We start from the raw sequence: 17338 nt of genomic DNA, 5'->3' as shown, positions 1-17338 counted from the left end.
TTTCGAAAAATTGCATAATTTATTTCCCTTCTATCACACAGTGACAAAACATTAAACTTACTATGTACAACATAAAACTACGTACAGAGTAACTTTTTTTGTATATTTTCTAATGCCGCTTTCATATGAGCTAACGTCCTTTGGCTACTTAGTATTTGTATCCTTCTTCAGGGCTGAAGCTGGGTGGTTGCCTTGGTCCTCCGAAAGTTTCCTGATTAGAAGGCCTTTGGGGTTGCTGTCCCTGACCTCTGGGAGCCTGGGAACCAGGGAAGCCTTGAGGTCCTTGGGCCGCTGGGCGGTTGGAGCCAGGGAACGCACCTTGCCCTTGGACACCCGGGAAACCAGTCTGGCTTGAAGCACCAGGGAATCCAGGTTGACCTTGAGAACTTGAGCCAGGGAAAGCAGCTTGAGGTCTTGAAGCATTAGGACCCTGAGGCCTAGATTGGCTGCCAGCGTTAAAAGCGTTTTGAGGTCGGTTGTATTCGTAGCCATCTTGTGGAGTGTTGCCCTGAGCTCTCGGGCCTTGCGGACCCTGGGGGCCTCTCTGAGCTGGGGATCCTTGTGATGGCTGGTTGGAAGGGCGGTTCTGGCCAAAGTTAGATGGTCCACGGTTAGGCTGCGATCCAGATCCAATTTGGTTCTGGTTGAATTGGGCAGGGCCCTGGCCTTGGCTTCGGGGACCTTGGGGACCTTGGTTGAACGACTGAGGAGCAGATCCTTGGTTTCCAGGTTGACGCTGCTGAGATTCAGGAGCCAAGTATTGTCTCTGGTTCGAAGCTGGGCCAGACGGCTGGTTTTGCCCTGAGAAGGGTCTGGCTTGACCTGAGGGCTGGCTCGGTTGGTTCTGTCCTGGGAAGGGCCTGGCCTGGTTCTGAGCGCCTGAAGGCTTGAAGGGTCCAGAAGGTATAGCGTTAGCGTTTCCATTAGGCTGACGACCCTGATTCTGGGGCCTGGAGTAATCATATCCAGCCTGACCGCCGGTTTGACCCTGAGCACGTTGGCCAGAGAATCCTTGGTTGCCATTTCCGTTGAAGGCTGATTGGGCTTGAGGTCCTTGGCCAAAACCTTGGCTTCCTTGGGTCGAGCCGGAACCGAAACCGGGTCCCTGGGGTCTAGATGGTCCAGCACTTCCTTGGGTCGAGCCCTGGTTGAAACCGGATCCCTGGGGTCTAGATGGGCCAGCACTTCCTTGGGTCGAGCCCTGGTTGAAACCGGTCTGAGGTCCAGATGGACCAGCAGAGCCAGAGGGTCCGAAGCCGGTAGAACCGCCGAACTGTTGACCTTGGTTGAAGGAGGGAGCGTTGTATACCGGAGCGTTGTCTTCTTCAGGGTTGTAGGCACCTGTTGAGTAATAAAAATGCATTAGACATTTATAAACATCTTTACATAACTTACGTTTGAAGATTTTATATCAAAATCATCTAGTGAAATCATCATATTTTGTGTGGCAGTAAAATTAAAGTTTATGCTATAAAATTGAGGTTTCTTGAGACAGATCCACAATTGTATTGGAAATGTATTCCGGGGTGGCAGACAGATATTCGAAGGCCGCAAAAATATGTGACACGTACTTATGGCTCTACAAATAAGATTGTGTCAGATATTTTTGCGGCCTTCGTTGTGTAACATATTATTGAAGGTGAATATACCTGCTCTAAAACTTATGAACATGTGCAATCTTAATGCCTTCTTTGAATACACGCTATCAAGCGAACACTAAGAACAATACTGTCAACACCATCAACACAAAATCTAAGAACAATACAGTCGATCAAACTTAGCATGCCTCTTACAACATCTAAAAGTTAATTTACTTTCTGTTTGAAATATATGATCAACTTTGTATTAAAATATAAAACATTATCGAGTTTGTCGCCAGTAACAGTGAATTTTGTTTAATGGCTCCTCTACACGATGGGCCAACGCCGGCCACTCCAAGGGTCGCAGCCATGTGGTAGAATGAGATAGCAATATCACTTGCTCCCTCTAACGTATAAATGCGTCCCTTGGAATGGCCGGCGTTGCCCCATCGTGTAGAGGAGCCATAATATTAGCGACCTGCTGATGAAAACCGCATGAAAATCCGTTCAGTAGTTTTTGAGTTTATCGCGAACATACGAACACAGAAACATACAAACGCGGCGGGGGACTTTGTTTTACAAGGTGCAGTGATGTTCAAACTGTAATTTGTAACACTTATTTTTTCCTCGACCATTTTCAGGATGAGGCCTGCATGAGGGGCTACCGCGAAAACAGAAATTCGCAAATTGCGGGGATCTTTCTCTTTTCCTCCAATGAAGGCGTAATTAGAGTGACAGAGAAAAATGCCCGCAATTTGCGAACTTCGATTTTCGCGGTTATAGCCCTGGGCCGACGCGTCCGACATGTCATCTTCTATGACGGCTGATCGGTGATCACGCGGTGCTTTCCATAGAAAACGGAGCGCCGTAAGCTCCGGCCCGGTCCCGGCCGGTCTAGCTTGAGTCATCCTTGGAATATACTCATTAGAAATAATAGCTTCGGTATATGACAACAGATGGCAAATTACTATGTTACTGATGTTGCAAATAACGTTTTGTAATAAGATTCGTGACTGTACAATGCGAAAATCATCGCATTTTACTATTACTCGGGAAGTCACACAAGTCGTGAGGTTAATATATAAGTTTAAGGATTTTTATGGACCACAAACTTCGAGAACTAGATACTGCTGCTAATATGACGTCGGAAGGTGTAAAAAAATTATGAAATTTCCACATTGAAAAATTTCGGACACTTCTCATGTTTTTGTATGAGGATCAAAGTTTCCAAAATGAAAGTTTCCTTTATATCCTATGTTTTTTTCTGAAATTTCCGAGAGCTATGGAACTTTCGTGAAACTTTCCGCATTGCACAAATACCTACTGCTGAGATGCGATTGCATTAACAATTATTTAAATACTTTAAAAAAGTACCAGCTTATTATTAAAAATGCGTACCTAAGTCTAGAGCAAACGTATACTATTTAACATTATAATTACCCACAACATTAAATCGCGTGCGAAGGGTTAAAATCTTTAACCCTTCGCACGAAAAATAAGAAGGTTCTTATTTCCTCGCCAATGATCTTCCTTGATTGATGTTTTAATTAGAAATAATTTGATAGGCACGTTTATAATTAAATCTACACGAATGTTTACTTTACAGTAACGATCAGAACTGATTTCTTATGATTGGAATTTAGTTAAACGAATCACGCATACCTACGCAAATGTATCGATTATTTACTGTACCAATCGCCCAGACTGTTAACTGTACATCGGTGGACCTTATGCCTTTTGTAATAAGGTCCTACACGAACACCACAATGTTGCTGTTTGTACGTGTATTTATTTACATTAGGTAAGTAAATAGTTAGCGCATAAAAGGCGCCAGGCACCTATAAAAAAAAAGAAAGAAGTAAAGATATTATCTTTACTATTTCATATCTAGTGAATCTCTAATTCATTTCTTAAATCGCGCCGATAGTCTTGATACAAGTAAATATTCCTAAAAGCATTTTTCGCACAAAGCGATTCTTTGAACTGCTGAATAGGTATTAAACTTCGCGCTCTTAGGTACCTAGGTTTTGTAACAAAATTGATCTAGGTCTCTAAGACTATAATTAGGTATTAGGTACATACAAAAACAAGTGAGCTACATCAACATCAATCGCCAGTAATTATGTTTGTTATAAAAAAAAATAGTAAAATCTTACCTTCTTGAGTCCCAGCAGCAGCAGCCCTCGCGTTCTCCTCAATGGACCTCAGGATCTCATCAGGAATAGGGGGAGGAGTAGGCAGATGGTCACCCTGGGGCAGATATCCGTTCTCATCAGCGGTGTACGAGATCTTGTAGAACTGGCCGTCGTCACCCGTGTAAGAGAAACCACCTTGAGCCTGAACACCGTTGGTGGCTACTCCTGACTCCTCAGCAGAAATGCCGTTCGAAGTCTCAAAGTTGTACGAGAAGGTTTCACCATCATTCTGGTTATCGTATCGGAGGATTTCAGCGTTCCTATCGGCGGCGGCTTGAGGCCGCTCAGGCTGCTGAGGTCCATTTTGCGCAAAACCAAACTGGGAAGGAGGTTGTACACCAGTGGCGGCAGGCTGGAAGGCCTGAGGCCCAGCCTGTCCAGAAGGACGGCCGAATGAACCAGCGTTGCTACCAAATCCAGGTCCGGAAGGCTGGTTGGATTCAGGTCCGAATCCTGATCCAGAAGGCTGGTTTGATCCATGTCCAAATCCTGATGATCCAGTGTTGCCAAATCCAGCAGGTCCAGAAGGCTGGTTAGATCCAGGACGCCCAAATCCAGATGATCCACCAAAGCCAGGGCCGGCCTGGCTAGGTCCCTGAGACTGAGATCCTTGGAATCCTGGAGCCTGCTGCCCAAAGCTCTGACCAGGGGCGCTTAAGGACCCAGGGCTTCCCCCGGCAGTCGCAGCACCAGGAGGTGGTAAATACGTCCTATCCAACTTCGCAGCATAGCCGAAGGCTATAAGGGATAGGACTATAATCTGAAAGCAGAAAAAAACACGTGATTTTTCCGTGAAAGGTCAAAGGATGGGCAGGTCAAGATTAAAACTGTAATTTGTCTAGTAGACCAATTACGGAAATTGAAGCTTGTTGCTTTGTGTTAGGGTTTAAATTGTTACAATTACCAGCTTCATGTCTAAGCTGTGTGGACGGATGGGATTGAATGTGCTCGTCTGATGGATCTCATCCTATTTATATGGAGTAACGTCGTTCACATCGAGTTACTTAAAGCTTTACTCACGGTCCTAACCTTTGACTGCCGAAGATTCCTAGTTAAGAGTGCGTTCGACTTCGTCGAAATAATAAGTTAATTTTATTGTGTGTTTAATTTATTGCCTTCATATTTTATGAGAGCGTTAAGTTTTAATAGCCGAATAAAGAATATATTATGTAATTAATATCTTATAAGTAGATATATTTAAAGTAGCATAACAGAAAAAAAAACCGGGCAAGTGCGAGTCGGACTCGCGCACGAAGGGTTCCGTACCATAAAGCAAAAAAAAAACGGAAATAATGCAAAAAGAGAACGGTCACCCATCCAAGTACTGACCACGCCCGACGTTGCTTAACTTTGGTCAAAAATCACGTTTGCTGTATGGAAGCCCCACTTAAATCTTTATTTTATTCTGTTTTTAGTATTTGTTGTTATAGCGGCAACAGAAATACATCATCTGTGAAAATTTCAACTGTCTAGCTATCACGGTTCGTGAGATACAGCCTGGTGACAGACAGACGGACGGACGGACGGACGGACGGACGGACGGACGGACAGCGAAGTCTTAGTAATAGGGTCCCGTTTTACCCTTTGGGTACGGAACCCTAAAAATAATAGGTAGGTTAGGTAGGTAGTGGTTTTCTTTAACATAAATATAGAAAAAAACTTTTTGTTAAGACTTAATTTGGCAAAACAAGAAACAATTTGAAGTTTATGTATCAAAGCAGTGTTTGCTAATAACCAGAGCTCGGATAGGGTGAGCTATTTGCCTTATATATGACATAAGACATGTCAAATTATAAGGCAAATAGCTCACCCTATCCGAGCTCTGCTAATAACATACACGTTACTATCGTAGTTTTTATATGATAAGCAAAATGTAATTCATTTTACTTTCCTTAATATGAACACAATTAATATTTTTTGCCTTTATTTTTTTTTTTGCCACACTTTATTTTTGCCTCTAAATAATTCAATGGTTTTTATTATTAGTTTTTTTTTAATGATATAATTACCTACAAATTGTATTTAGGCATATCATATAAATTACATGTAATTCACCGGTGAACATTAAATTAAATATAAATCTATTCTACTTTTCCTAACAGAAATTTATCCTGGCACTAAAAAAATTGCAATAAAAAACTCCACATTGCGTTCGTCCCCTTAACAGTTGCTTGTGTGCGTCGTTTCAAAACCTCCCGATCGATATTACTCCGATAGACTAATTATTTGCGCGTGCGCATGTGTTTTTTCTTGTGTGTGTGTGCGTGTGTATGTTTACGAGCTTTTTTGTGACGTGACCGGGGTCTGCATTCTGCGACACCCAATTAAATTCGGATTTAATTAAATACATGTCCAATATGAGTACATGTTGCATGCTGTTATCTGTAAATAGTAAGATATTTTAGATTTAAGGCAGGCAAAAATGTATATTTTGTATGCTGCTTATTCGTAACTCGTAATTAACCAAACTTTGTATCAGAGCGACTACCTAGAAAACCGAAATTCGGAAATTGCGGGGATCTTTCTCTTTTACTCCAATGAAGGCGCAATTAAAGTGATAGAGGAAAATCCCCGCAATTTGCTAACTTCGATTTTCGCGGTTAATAGCCCAGGTCTTTCGGCCCGGTGCCGCAATGAGCGTGTTAAATGAGCTAGATGTAATCCTTTTAAAATTAAAAAACTTAAGACCTTTGTTAACCACATTTAATGCAAATAAAGCTTACTTCATGATGAGGCCTATGTCCAGCAGTGGACGTCCTCTGGCTGATATGATGATGATAATGATCTTACTTACCTACTCACTTAAATTAAGTCGCATTTCATTTTGTTTTGTGCCACTTTTCAATGTGCTCACAAAAAAATTACTTCAGCGTACTAACCAATACTCCAACCAATTAAAATCCATCTTTAGCGCATTGGAGAATATACCCCAGGATCTTAAGCAAAATTACGCAGGGGTCAAATTATAAAAATTAAAAACTCAGTGCAAACGTGCGTTGGGCAAAAAAATTGACAACCCGACAAGTGCAAGGACGCAATTATGTGCAAACAGTATCACTTTAATTAACCACTGATGGACCTTATGGCCTTTGAAATAAGGTTGAAAATGGGTAATAATTTGGTACGTGCATTGAGAGCATGTTGTGCAAAAATGCGAACAGTATTAAAATCAGGGTTTAAGTGTACTCTGAGGTCAGATCTCTGGTTAACTTGACGTGTAATGACTGTTATGAGATTATAATTGAATAATTTAGCTGTTTTTGTTTGTGACATGATATCATAACATATAAATAAGTAACATTTATTAAGACGAAACAGGAGCTGAGTTTTAAATATTTTAGGTAAATATACCCCGTCTCGCTAACGGAAGCGGCTCCTAAAACTAGTGCGATAAGGACAAGGCGAAAAACCCCGCGTAAAAATCTCAAAAATCGAGGTATCGTACTCCTCTGTTTCCTCCTCCAAACCTTAACCAATCGTAACCAAATTTGGAAATCTAAATGATTATGAAATTATCTCTGTCGGACCGTTTTGCTTTTTTGGCTAATTGATATCAGTTTTGAATACCACGCCTCTCATTGCGGCATAGTCAATTATGCCATTTTGGCCATTTTTGAATGGCTCTAGCGCCTTAAAAAACAAAAATATCAAAAAAAGCAAAACGGTCCGACACAGATAATAATAATATTAATCTGTGTTGAAAAAATCATTGCTCTAGCTTCAAAAACCACGGAGGAAAACGAGGAGTACGTTTGTATGGAGGAATGACTACTCCTGTTGGCTCTTAAGATAAGTAACATCGCTAGTGTAGGATCTACACCTGTACGGCTATCACCAGTTTGACTTGACACTGACAGACTGCCGTATTCGAACTTCAAGATATTCACAAGATACGACACGTACTAGCTCCATTCTAGATACGTTATTGTTTAGATATCAACTAGTTCTCTTTTGCAGCACAATTCGGGCAACCAATATCACTTTTACGTTAGGTAGAGTAAGATATCTATTAGATGTGAATTGGATCACTATGTCATATCCTGTGGAAATCGTTCAAGAGGACCCCAGAATCGCGCAAATGTCATATTTGACAGGTTAGATCTTAAACATATCGTTATCGTATCTTGGTGATGTCTAAAAGATATCTAATAGATGTCTATTTCAAAATCCGAATCGGGCCCATATTCGCTAACGTCTGCGTAACTTACTTTCTATACATTTCGCTAATATGCCAGTACGAGTGAGATGCATAGAGAATAACATTGACAATTGACATTGCTGGTCCAACAAGTAAATATTGACGCTAGGTACAGTCAGCAGCAGAAGGTGCTGAGCGGGCGAGGTGTTCAAAATTACCTCGACACGCTCTTATTCTCTTAACAATAAAATCGCGTCAAGATCATTTTGAACACCTGGGCTGGTCCGCTTCGCTTCTGCTGCCGACTGTACCATCGTTGTTGTTGATCAATTGTCACCAAGGTGAAACGGGCCCCTGTAAATTGTAAATTTTTGCCTGGCCGGTTGCGTTGTCTATAGGTACAGTCAACGGTAAAAATATGGGTGTAGACAACTTACTCAAAAATATGTCCCATAGTTCTTAATTCACTGACATAAGAGTTATGGGACATATTTTTGAAATTATTTGTACACCCATATTTTGACCGTTGACTGTACCTACATATTATTATAGTTGACTGTACGAAACTGTAATAGGTTAATAGTTCGCCTTTGTTATGCGTTATGCTATCATCTTCGATCCGCGGGGCAATTTCGAAACTGACAGCGGCGCGGCGGTCAGATCACAGCCTACTTCATACTCCATGGGAGTTCATTAAAAAAAAACCGGGCAAGTGCGAGTCGGACTCGCGCACGAAGGGTTCCGTACCATAATGCAAAAAAAAAACAAAAATAGCAAAAAAAAAACGGTCACCCATCCAAGTACTGACCACTCCCGACGTTGCTTAACTTTGGGCAAAAATCACGTTTGTTGTATGGGAGCCCCATTTAAAGCTTTATTTTATTCTGTTTTTAATATTTGTTGTTATAGCGGCAACAGAAATACATCATCTGTGAAAATTTCAACTGTCTAGCTATCACGGTTCGTGAGATACAGCCTGGTGACAGACGGACGGACGGATGGACGGACAGCGAAGTCTTAGTAATAGGGTCCCGTTTTACCCTTTGGGTACGGAACCCTAAAAAATATTCTTTATTTTTATTTTACCGTTCTGTTCGTATCGAAAATCGACGTTCGCAAATTGCGGGCATCTTTCTCTGTTACTCTAATTATGCCTTCATTGGAGTAAAAGAGAAAGGTCGAATTTCGGTTTTCACGGTACGCCCTTTAAGTAAATGGTAGAGCAAAAGACATCAACGCTCTCATTATGATTATTTTTTGGATTAATGTTGAGATTTTTTAGACGTAATTAAGAACTACGAGCAATGTAAATAGGTAATAAATATAATGATATAATTTCTGTAGTTATACAGGGTGATCAATCCAAATGGGTCAGTATGGAGAAGTCAGAAACTATGAGAGATAGCGAAATCTGTTCTTAGGAACCATGGCTTCGATTTTAGATTTAATAATAATGGCATTGAATTTTTTTTTAAATCTATCATACATAACCGGGATTCGAACATGGTCAATATTCTTGTTGTTTGTTTGTATGGCAACTTTTAAACGATGCGTGATAGGTGGGGGGTGCTCGACCAAATATCATAGAGGGCTCCGAGGCAAAACAAACTACATTAAAAAAAATCAAAATGGACGACTTTTTTTTAATTTTTTCAAGTTGGTCCGAGCGCGCTGCGATTTGGCATGCGGCGAGCCTAGGGGCCCAAAATTACAATGTCAAATTTTTTTTTTTTAAATCCAAAATGGCGGCGGACACGGGCAAAGTCAAATATCCAAGTAGGTTAAGCGAGCGAGCCCGAAGGGCGAGCTTCAGGCCGGGAGACCGAAGGCCGACCCCGGCGGAAGGCTGAAGGCCCGGAGCCTCCACCCCGACTCCCAAAACGTGAGGCCGAAGGCCGAGCTGCGTGAATGCGGTACTTCCAAGTGTTCTACCAAGTCAACCGTCTTGATGAGCGAAGCCGGCGGGCCGAATGTCCGACGGCGAAGCGTCGGGTCTTGCGAAGGCCGAAGGCCGAGCTCCGCGTAGGGCCGAAGGCCCGAAGCGTCACACGAGAGGGGGAAGTTGGAGCTTAAACACGACCCAACACTTTTCCTATTGGGAGTCGGGGTGGAGGCTCCGGACCTTCGGCCCTCCATCGGGGTTGGCTTTCGGCCTCCCGGCTGGCCTGAAGCTCGCCCTTTGGGTTCGCTTAACCTACTTGGAAATTTGACTTTGCCGGTGTCCGCCGCCATTTTGCATTTTTCCAAAAAATTTTTTGACATGGTAATTTGGGGCCCCCAGGCTCGTCGCATGCCAAATCTCAACGCGCTCGGACCAACTTGAAAAAATAAAAAAAAGTCGGCCATTTTGAATTTTTTTTAATGTAGTTTGTTTTGTCTCGGGGCCCTCTATGATATTTGCTCGAGCACCCTCCACCTATCACGCATAGTTTAAAAGTTGCCATATAAACAAACAGCAAGAATAATTGACCAGGTTCGAATCCCGGTTATGTATGATAGATTTAAAAAAAAATTGAATGCCATGATTATTAAATCTAAAATCGAAGCCATGGTTCCTAAGAACAGATTTCGCTAACTCTCATAGTTTCTGACTTCTCCATACTGACCCATTTGGATTGATCACCCTGTATAGTGGTAATTTTACACGAATGTATCTATAATAGTGCTGAATTTTAGGAGTAAGTACTCTACGTTTTTTATTAACTTTCAAAATTTTCAAACCGTCGCGAAAAGAGTCACGGTTATTAATATTTTAGTGGCATTTTAAACTATTTTTCGCTTTTTGTCAAAATTATAGGCATTATACACGCATGCGCGGGCAATTTGCAAGCGCCTACTGTCCGCGGCGAACAAACAAGTCCAGTTATTAACATTTGCCGTTTGCCGCATTTTCCGTATAAACTCTGTGTTATAAGTTGCTTTAAGTAACCATTAACGACTTCGTTTGTTCGTCTACAAACGTACTCCCCATTTTTCTCTCTGGATATTTGATATTATGTCAAATATTTTACATAATTTGATGACATCATATTCACAATGCACAGTGCGCAGAGGTGATTTTAATCGTCACGTTTGGAAAAACTGATTGCAGTTGGAAACACCGACAGCAGAAGATCACACGGTCGTTCACGAATAAGATGGACCGATCTAGTTAAAGACTCGTCATCCTCAGGGCTATAACCGAAAAAATCGAAGTTCGCAAATTGCGGGAATTTTACTCTGTCACTCTTATTACGCCATTGGAGTGAAGAAGAAAGATCCCCGCAATTTGCGAATTTCGGTTTTCGCGGTAGCCGCTCTGCTTTCTACACGGTCGTCAGAGACGCGTTGGACAGAAACCGGTGGAGGCAGATCATTCCGCTCCAGATGCAACCCTGATACTGACCACGATCCTCAGACATGAGGGACCGACCATGTGATGTATATTAACCATAGGTACGGTCCTTCGATTGACTTATTTAGATTATTATATAAATTCTATAAAATTTTTAAAAGCTCGTAAGTCTAATAGGAGTTATAGGTATTCCTTCTTCTAGGTAGGCCTTTAGGCATTAAGTCCGCCATTTTATATACATAATTACAAACTTGATCTTCGTTCTACCGTCGCCTTCAGAAAAAAAATAGGTATCCTAATTTGAACCAGACACCAGACCCCATAAACGTTTTCTTAATTGCAAACATATTTCAACTCTCAATCATGCAGTCGGTTTGTTTATCATTTTAATGTATTCATTGCATTTATCAATGTTATTATTTAGTACTATTTTCGAATTTCCAGTAGTCATTTAATTAGTACTTGCAATTAATTTGATTGTAATATCGTGAGAATGTTTGATAGAAGTAGATATATAGTAAATCTTAAAATTTAGGTCAATGACGGATTTAGAAAGACCCCACACGAGCGTCGGCGTCTAGTCAGCGCTATGGAAAATGGCGTCGCTGCGCTGATGTGCCAACGTTGTGTCAAGCAGCAGCCATAGGGCCGGTAAAAACTGCAACCCGACTGCAATCTGTATGGGATCTACACGCCGACTGCACGCCGACTGCACGCCCACTGCCACATCGGCGTGCAGATCTCATACGAGTTGCAGTCCGTTTATATCGGCCTTTAATTGAAAACTTTAACCCTTTTCCAGGTCGCACCAATCTACAAGGTATTCCCATAAAATCCAAATATTACGAGTATATTCGTATAGTCGTTTATGCTTCCGATGTAGCCCACAAGATGGCAGAACCTACTATGCACAAGGAAACGTACCGACGAGAACGGTAAATAGTAGCACTTGCTTTGGCCATGTATGTGCGAATATGTTTCCGATTCAGGCCACAAGATGGCAGACTCTCCAATGCGTACGGTCCGTATAGGGTGTGACAAAAAACAGACACACATAAGATGATATTTCGAAAGTCTTTTTTTAATACTCATAGTATAGTTCATAAAGTTTTATTAAACCCGTTGCTCAAAGGCTTACAACAGTGTCTAAGTAGGTATAATATTTATGTATGAAGCACGAATCTTATAAAGCGCTTACCATGAAAAACGAAAATCGAAATGTTGTTATCTGTCTCTACCACACTTGCAAATTCGAGCAATAGAGACGTAGATAACGAAATTTCGTTTTTCGTATTTCGCGGTAGGCCCTCTGGTGTTGAAAACGATATGTAACGGCACGTTAAGGATATCAAGTAGGTGCTAATCGTATTGAATGAAAGGGACTGACCTTATATCGAGTTTACGATCCTAATATTAATTTAATTTAACTACGTAGGAAAGGTAGGGCAGTGTAGATTGACTAACGGCGCGATCCGGGAAATGAATCAGACATTCACTAGATATGAAATAGTAACGATATGTGACATTCCACAGCAAAAGGTAAGCTATGGCGGTTGGCGCTTACGCTATTATTAACGCAGCTCCAATATTATTGCAGCCATAAGGTACCTTTTGCCGTGGAACGTCACATATCGTTACTATTTCATATCTAGTGAATGTCTAAATCATTTCCCGAATCGCGCCGTAATTTATGGGTTTCAATTATTAATGCAGTGAAATAAGGTTTTTACTGCAATTATTAATGCAGTAAGTTTGAATACTTTGAAACAGAACATATTGATTTTGAAAAAGGTAGGTAGAATACCTAAAGCTTGTCTGGAAGAGATCGCTCTTTTAGCGATAAGACCGCCTGTTATTTACCTCTGCTTCTGTTGCTGTTTTCTTTCTGCATTGTTTTTTTATTGAGGGATGCAATAAAGAGTATTTGTATTGTATTGTAGAATATGCTGATATTCATAATTAAGAAGGGTACCTAATCCTAAACCTTAAAGAAAGGAGCTTACTCCCACCTTAATGTCGGCAACGCACTTACAATCCCTCCGGTGCTGCTGGTGTCCATGAGCAACGTTAATTGCTTACCATCAGGTGATTCGTCTGCTCGGTTGCCTCCTAAATCATAAAAAAGTCGATCTGCATGGATATCATGGTCGAATTTTTATCACTTTGTCATGTCATGTGTCACTTTCGCACTTTCATACTTATTAGAATGTGATAGGCATGTTGACAAAGAATAAAAAGGCGACCATATTAGCCTAGCTGAAGACCTATCAAAATTCACAAACTAAAATGATAACTTTGACATTTTCTTCAGCCACATTAGGAAAGCATACCTAAATGAGGTATGTCGATAAATAATTACATCTCACGACTCGGAGTCCCCCAAGGTACGATCCTCGGTGCGGTTTTATTGAGCGATTGCTTTAAAACCAGACATTAGGGTAATGGCCCCAAGTAATCACAGTCATAAACTATGGATCTTGGGAATTTGATGATTTGTTTACACCTGAGATTAGAACGCTTATATGCCTCAATTATGCATAGATTTCATTGGGTTCTCTATTGTTTCCCATTGTAATGTTTGTCCACATTTCCGTTAGTCATAATTTGGTTTAATGCGTAATTTTTAGGATTGCCATAAAACAAACCCTTTTTTTATGGATCCGGACGCGTTCCAAAGCCGGGCGCCGAAGGCGCCCTCATACTAAGAGAGTCGGGCGTAGCCCGACATACGAGGTACGCTGTAGGCGTTTCAAAGCCGGGCGCCGGAGGCGCCCTCAAACTATAAGAGTCGGGCGTAGCCCGACGTACGAGGTACTCTGTACGCGTTCCAAAGCCGGGCGCCGTAGGCGCCCTCATACTAAAAGAGTCGGGCGTAGCCCGACGTACGAGGTACGCTGTACGCGTTCCAAAGCCGGGCGCCGAAGGCGCCCTTATACTTAAAGAATCGGGCGTAGCCCGACGTACGAGACACGCTGTACGCGTTCCAAAGCCGGGCGCCGAAAGGGCCTCCATGCCATTTTTTTATATATTTACAGAGATTCAGAGGATAGCCGTGGTCGTATGCCACTTTACTTTAAAGTTTATAATCGTGGCATACAACCACGGAGATCCTTTGAATATCTCTGTAAATATATAAAAATTGTAGTAAATTATACAGTGAAACCTGGTTAAGTGGGACCTGGATAAGTGAGAAACCTCTATAGCTGGGACTCATGGTGCGGTCCCGACACCTTAGCACTGAATTACCTCTGTTACTGAGAAAAAACGAACCTCTATAACTGGGATTCGTTATTGTGATTTTATAGTCACATTTACCTCTATAACTGAGACAGAGAGTGTATTTTACCTCTTTTACTGAGACTATATTTATAAGATTACATTTTCCTAATTGTTTTTTGGAATTTTATAGGGAATTGACTTCTGTATCTGAGATAACGTCAATCTATGACCTCTCTAACTTGGACTTCATTGAACAATTCCCGTATTCTTTCTAACTCTTAGTCAATCCACAAATTCCGCATTTGCCTAATTGTGTCTAAACAACTTCAAGTTTGATTTAGTTAATTTATGTAAGTAGTTAAAACTATCGAAACGAAAGCTGAAATTTTGATAAGTAACATGAAAAAATAAATTTTCATTTATTAAATTTCTAATACGCATTGAAGTCCGTATCAAATTTAATTTAATTTTGAAATATCTATCCGTTTGGAGAATCATTCAAAATTAATTCAAAGAAATATTTAAACAGACTAAAAAAAATTTAGGGACAAGGATTATTTTACCTTATTTATTTTTAAAGATAATTACTAAATACCCTATTAACCACCTCTATAACTGAAATATACTCTATTCTCACCTCTATTAATGGAACCCTCTGTAAATGAGACAGAAATTTATTTGTACCTGGCTAACTGGGAGCCTGGGTAAGTGGAAAACCTCTTTAAGTGAGACAAATTTGCTCGCCCCTTGAGATCTCACTTATCCAGGTTTCACTGTATTACGTTGTATTTTTTTATTAAAAAAATTATAACATTTATAATATTTCCTGTTTAATAATTTCAGATAAGAATTCTATCTTGTTTCATACTTTTTAGAGCGCGATTTGCAGTAGTCGGGTTTTAGTTTTTGAACTTATTTTTTATTTTACGTTATTTAAAAGTACCTATATCAAGATCACGGGTAGGTACAATCATGTCAAGGTTAAGTTGTTTAACAAGCTATCACCAATGATTATCAAAAACTGTTCCCTTTTATGCGTCTCCCTTAAAGAGATCATGACATTACGAAATTGAAACCATGTAGAGCTAAAATGTTTGAGACAATGACCCTTCTGGCTCTAAAATTGTTTATTCTTTGTGTATATTAGCTTTTATGTTTCGTCTTTATATTCTTATGCATATATATGTAGTGTAGGTACACTGGTAAGCGCTGGTGGCCTAGCGGTAAGAGCGTGCGACTTGCAATCCGGAGGTCGCGGGTTCAAACCCCGGCTCGTACCAATGAGTTTTTCGGAACTTATGTAGGTACGAAATATCATTTGATATTTACTAGTCGCTTTTCGGTGAAGGAAAACATCGTGAGGAAACCGGACTAATCCCAATAAGGCTTAGTTTCCCCTCTGGGTTGAAAGGTCAGATGGCAGTCGCTTTCGTAAAAACTAGTGCCTACGCCAAATCATGGGATTAGTTGTCAAGCGGACCCCAGGCTCCCATGTGAGCCGTGGCAAAATGCCGGGATAACGCGAGGAAGAAGAAGAAGGAGGTACACTGGTACAACTTGGCAAAAAAGAGTAGAAATTAAAAAGTGGCAACACTGTAGTGTCGTCCCGTTTACATAAATTGGTTTGAAAGGGACGACACTACAATGTTGCCACTTTTTAATTTCTACCCTTTTTTGCCAAGCTGTATATGTATCATTTACTTATATATTTTATTTTATGTATGGTAAAGATTGCCTTGGTTTTCTTTTCTACAGGAGAGGATAGTCTTTCCCTCACTTAAAATTATTTTCTGAAATTTAGCCTACTTTATATAAGCACAAAAAAAACTTAACGCTGAAATAGCCCCATATATTGTCACATAATTGCCTTAAAAAATAATTATGGCCTCACCTAATAATCTGTTGGTATGTACTCATAAAAACAAACTCCATAAAAAAAAATTAAATTATTTCAACTTATTGATAGCAATACAAATGAGTAATTTGTCTGGTGAGGTCATCCTAATAGTTGTATCATAATCAGTAATGGAGAGGTAATGGATGATGAATGTCAAGACATTTGTCATGATCTGGGTGGTCGGATGGTGGCCAGCCACTCCTTGTTAGTAAATAAGTAATTTTTATAAATGTGTTAATATGACCTCTTTGGATTGTCTGGCTAGATTTAGGATTGAGATTGGGATCTTGAAATTTGCATTTTGATGTTCGAAAATGGCTATTATGACAATGACTGAAATGATACGTTTTATGACTGACGAATCTTGCCCACCACTACTTAAGAAACTCCTTACATGAAATGTGAATATTTGTCCACAAATACAATAAAATCTATTGAGCAGGTAGATTAAGAACCATAATTTCTTAAATGTTTTATTTAGTTCATAAGAATGAAAGTGCCGTTTGGGGAGGTGACCTGAGGGGCTACCGCGAAAACCGAAATTCGTAAATTACGGGGTTCTTTCTCTTTTACTCCAAAGAAGGCGTAATTAGAGTGACAGAGAAAAATGCCCGCAATTTGCGAACTTCGATTTTCGCGGTTATAGCCCTGGACTCGCGAATATTCTACCACGGCGCCCGATAAACCTATGCAACAATCTACCACTCTTTCACATTTTTGGAGACAGAAAACAGGACAACTTATTTCCTTTAGTATAAGAAGTAAAATTAATAGCAAATAACGTATAACTCATTTATTAGGTTAACTAATTAAAAAGTGAAAATCTTGATCTAAAGAGGGCATAGTGCCAAAGATACTAGCAGCATTTTCTCGCTATATATCAACGCTTATTCGTTGAGCAAGGAAGCTGCCAGCTCTTTTGTCCCTAGTGACATCAATGAGCTGTTTGGCCAAATCCGCAAGCTCCCGGGCCCC

At 40.5% G+C, this 17338-nt stretch overlaps 1 protein-coding gene across 1 annotated transcript; it reads right to left on the bottom strand.

The window, feature by feature from the left end:
- LOC134671733 (pupal cuticle protein 36-like) lies at positions 1-4754 on the bottom strand. The gene is made up of 3 exons (XM_063529558.1): positions 4680-4754; positions 3737-4535; positions 1-1341 (listed from the first exon to the last, which is right to left on the bottom strand). Exons 1-3 carry the CDS (start codon positions 4686-4688, stop codon positions 149-151), a joined length of 2001 nt encoding a protein of 666 aa, XP_063385628.1. The 5' UTR covers positions 4689-4754; the 3' UTR covers positions 1-148.
- Between the last annotated feature and the right edge of the window lie 12584 nt (positions 4755-17338).

This window comes from Cydia fagiglandana, chromosome 16 (assembly GCF_963556715.1).
Source record: "Cydia fagiglandana chromosome 16, ilCydFagi1.1, whole genome shotgun sequence".
Taxonomy (NCBI): Eukaryota; Metazoa; Arthropoda; class Insecta; order Lepidoptera; family Tortricidae; genus Cydia; species Cydia fagiglandana.
Note: the sequence above shows the minus strand (reverse complement) of the source record. Positions and strands in the feature narration are given on the sequence as shown.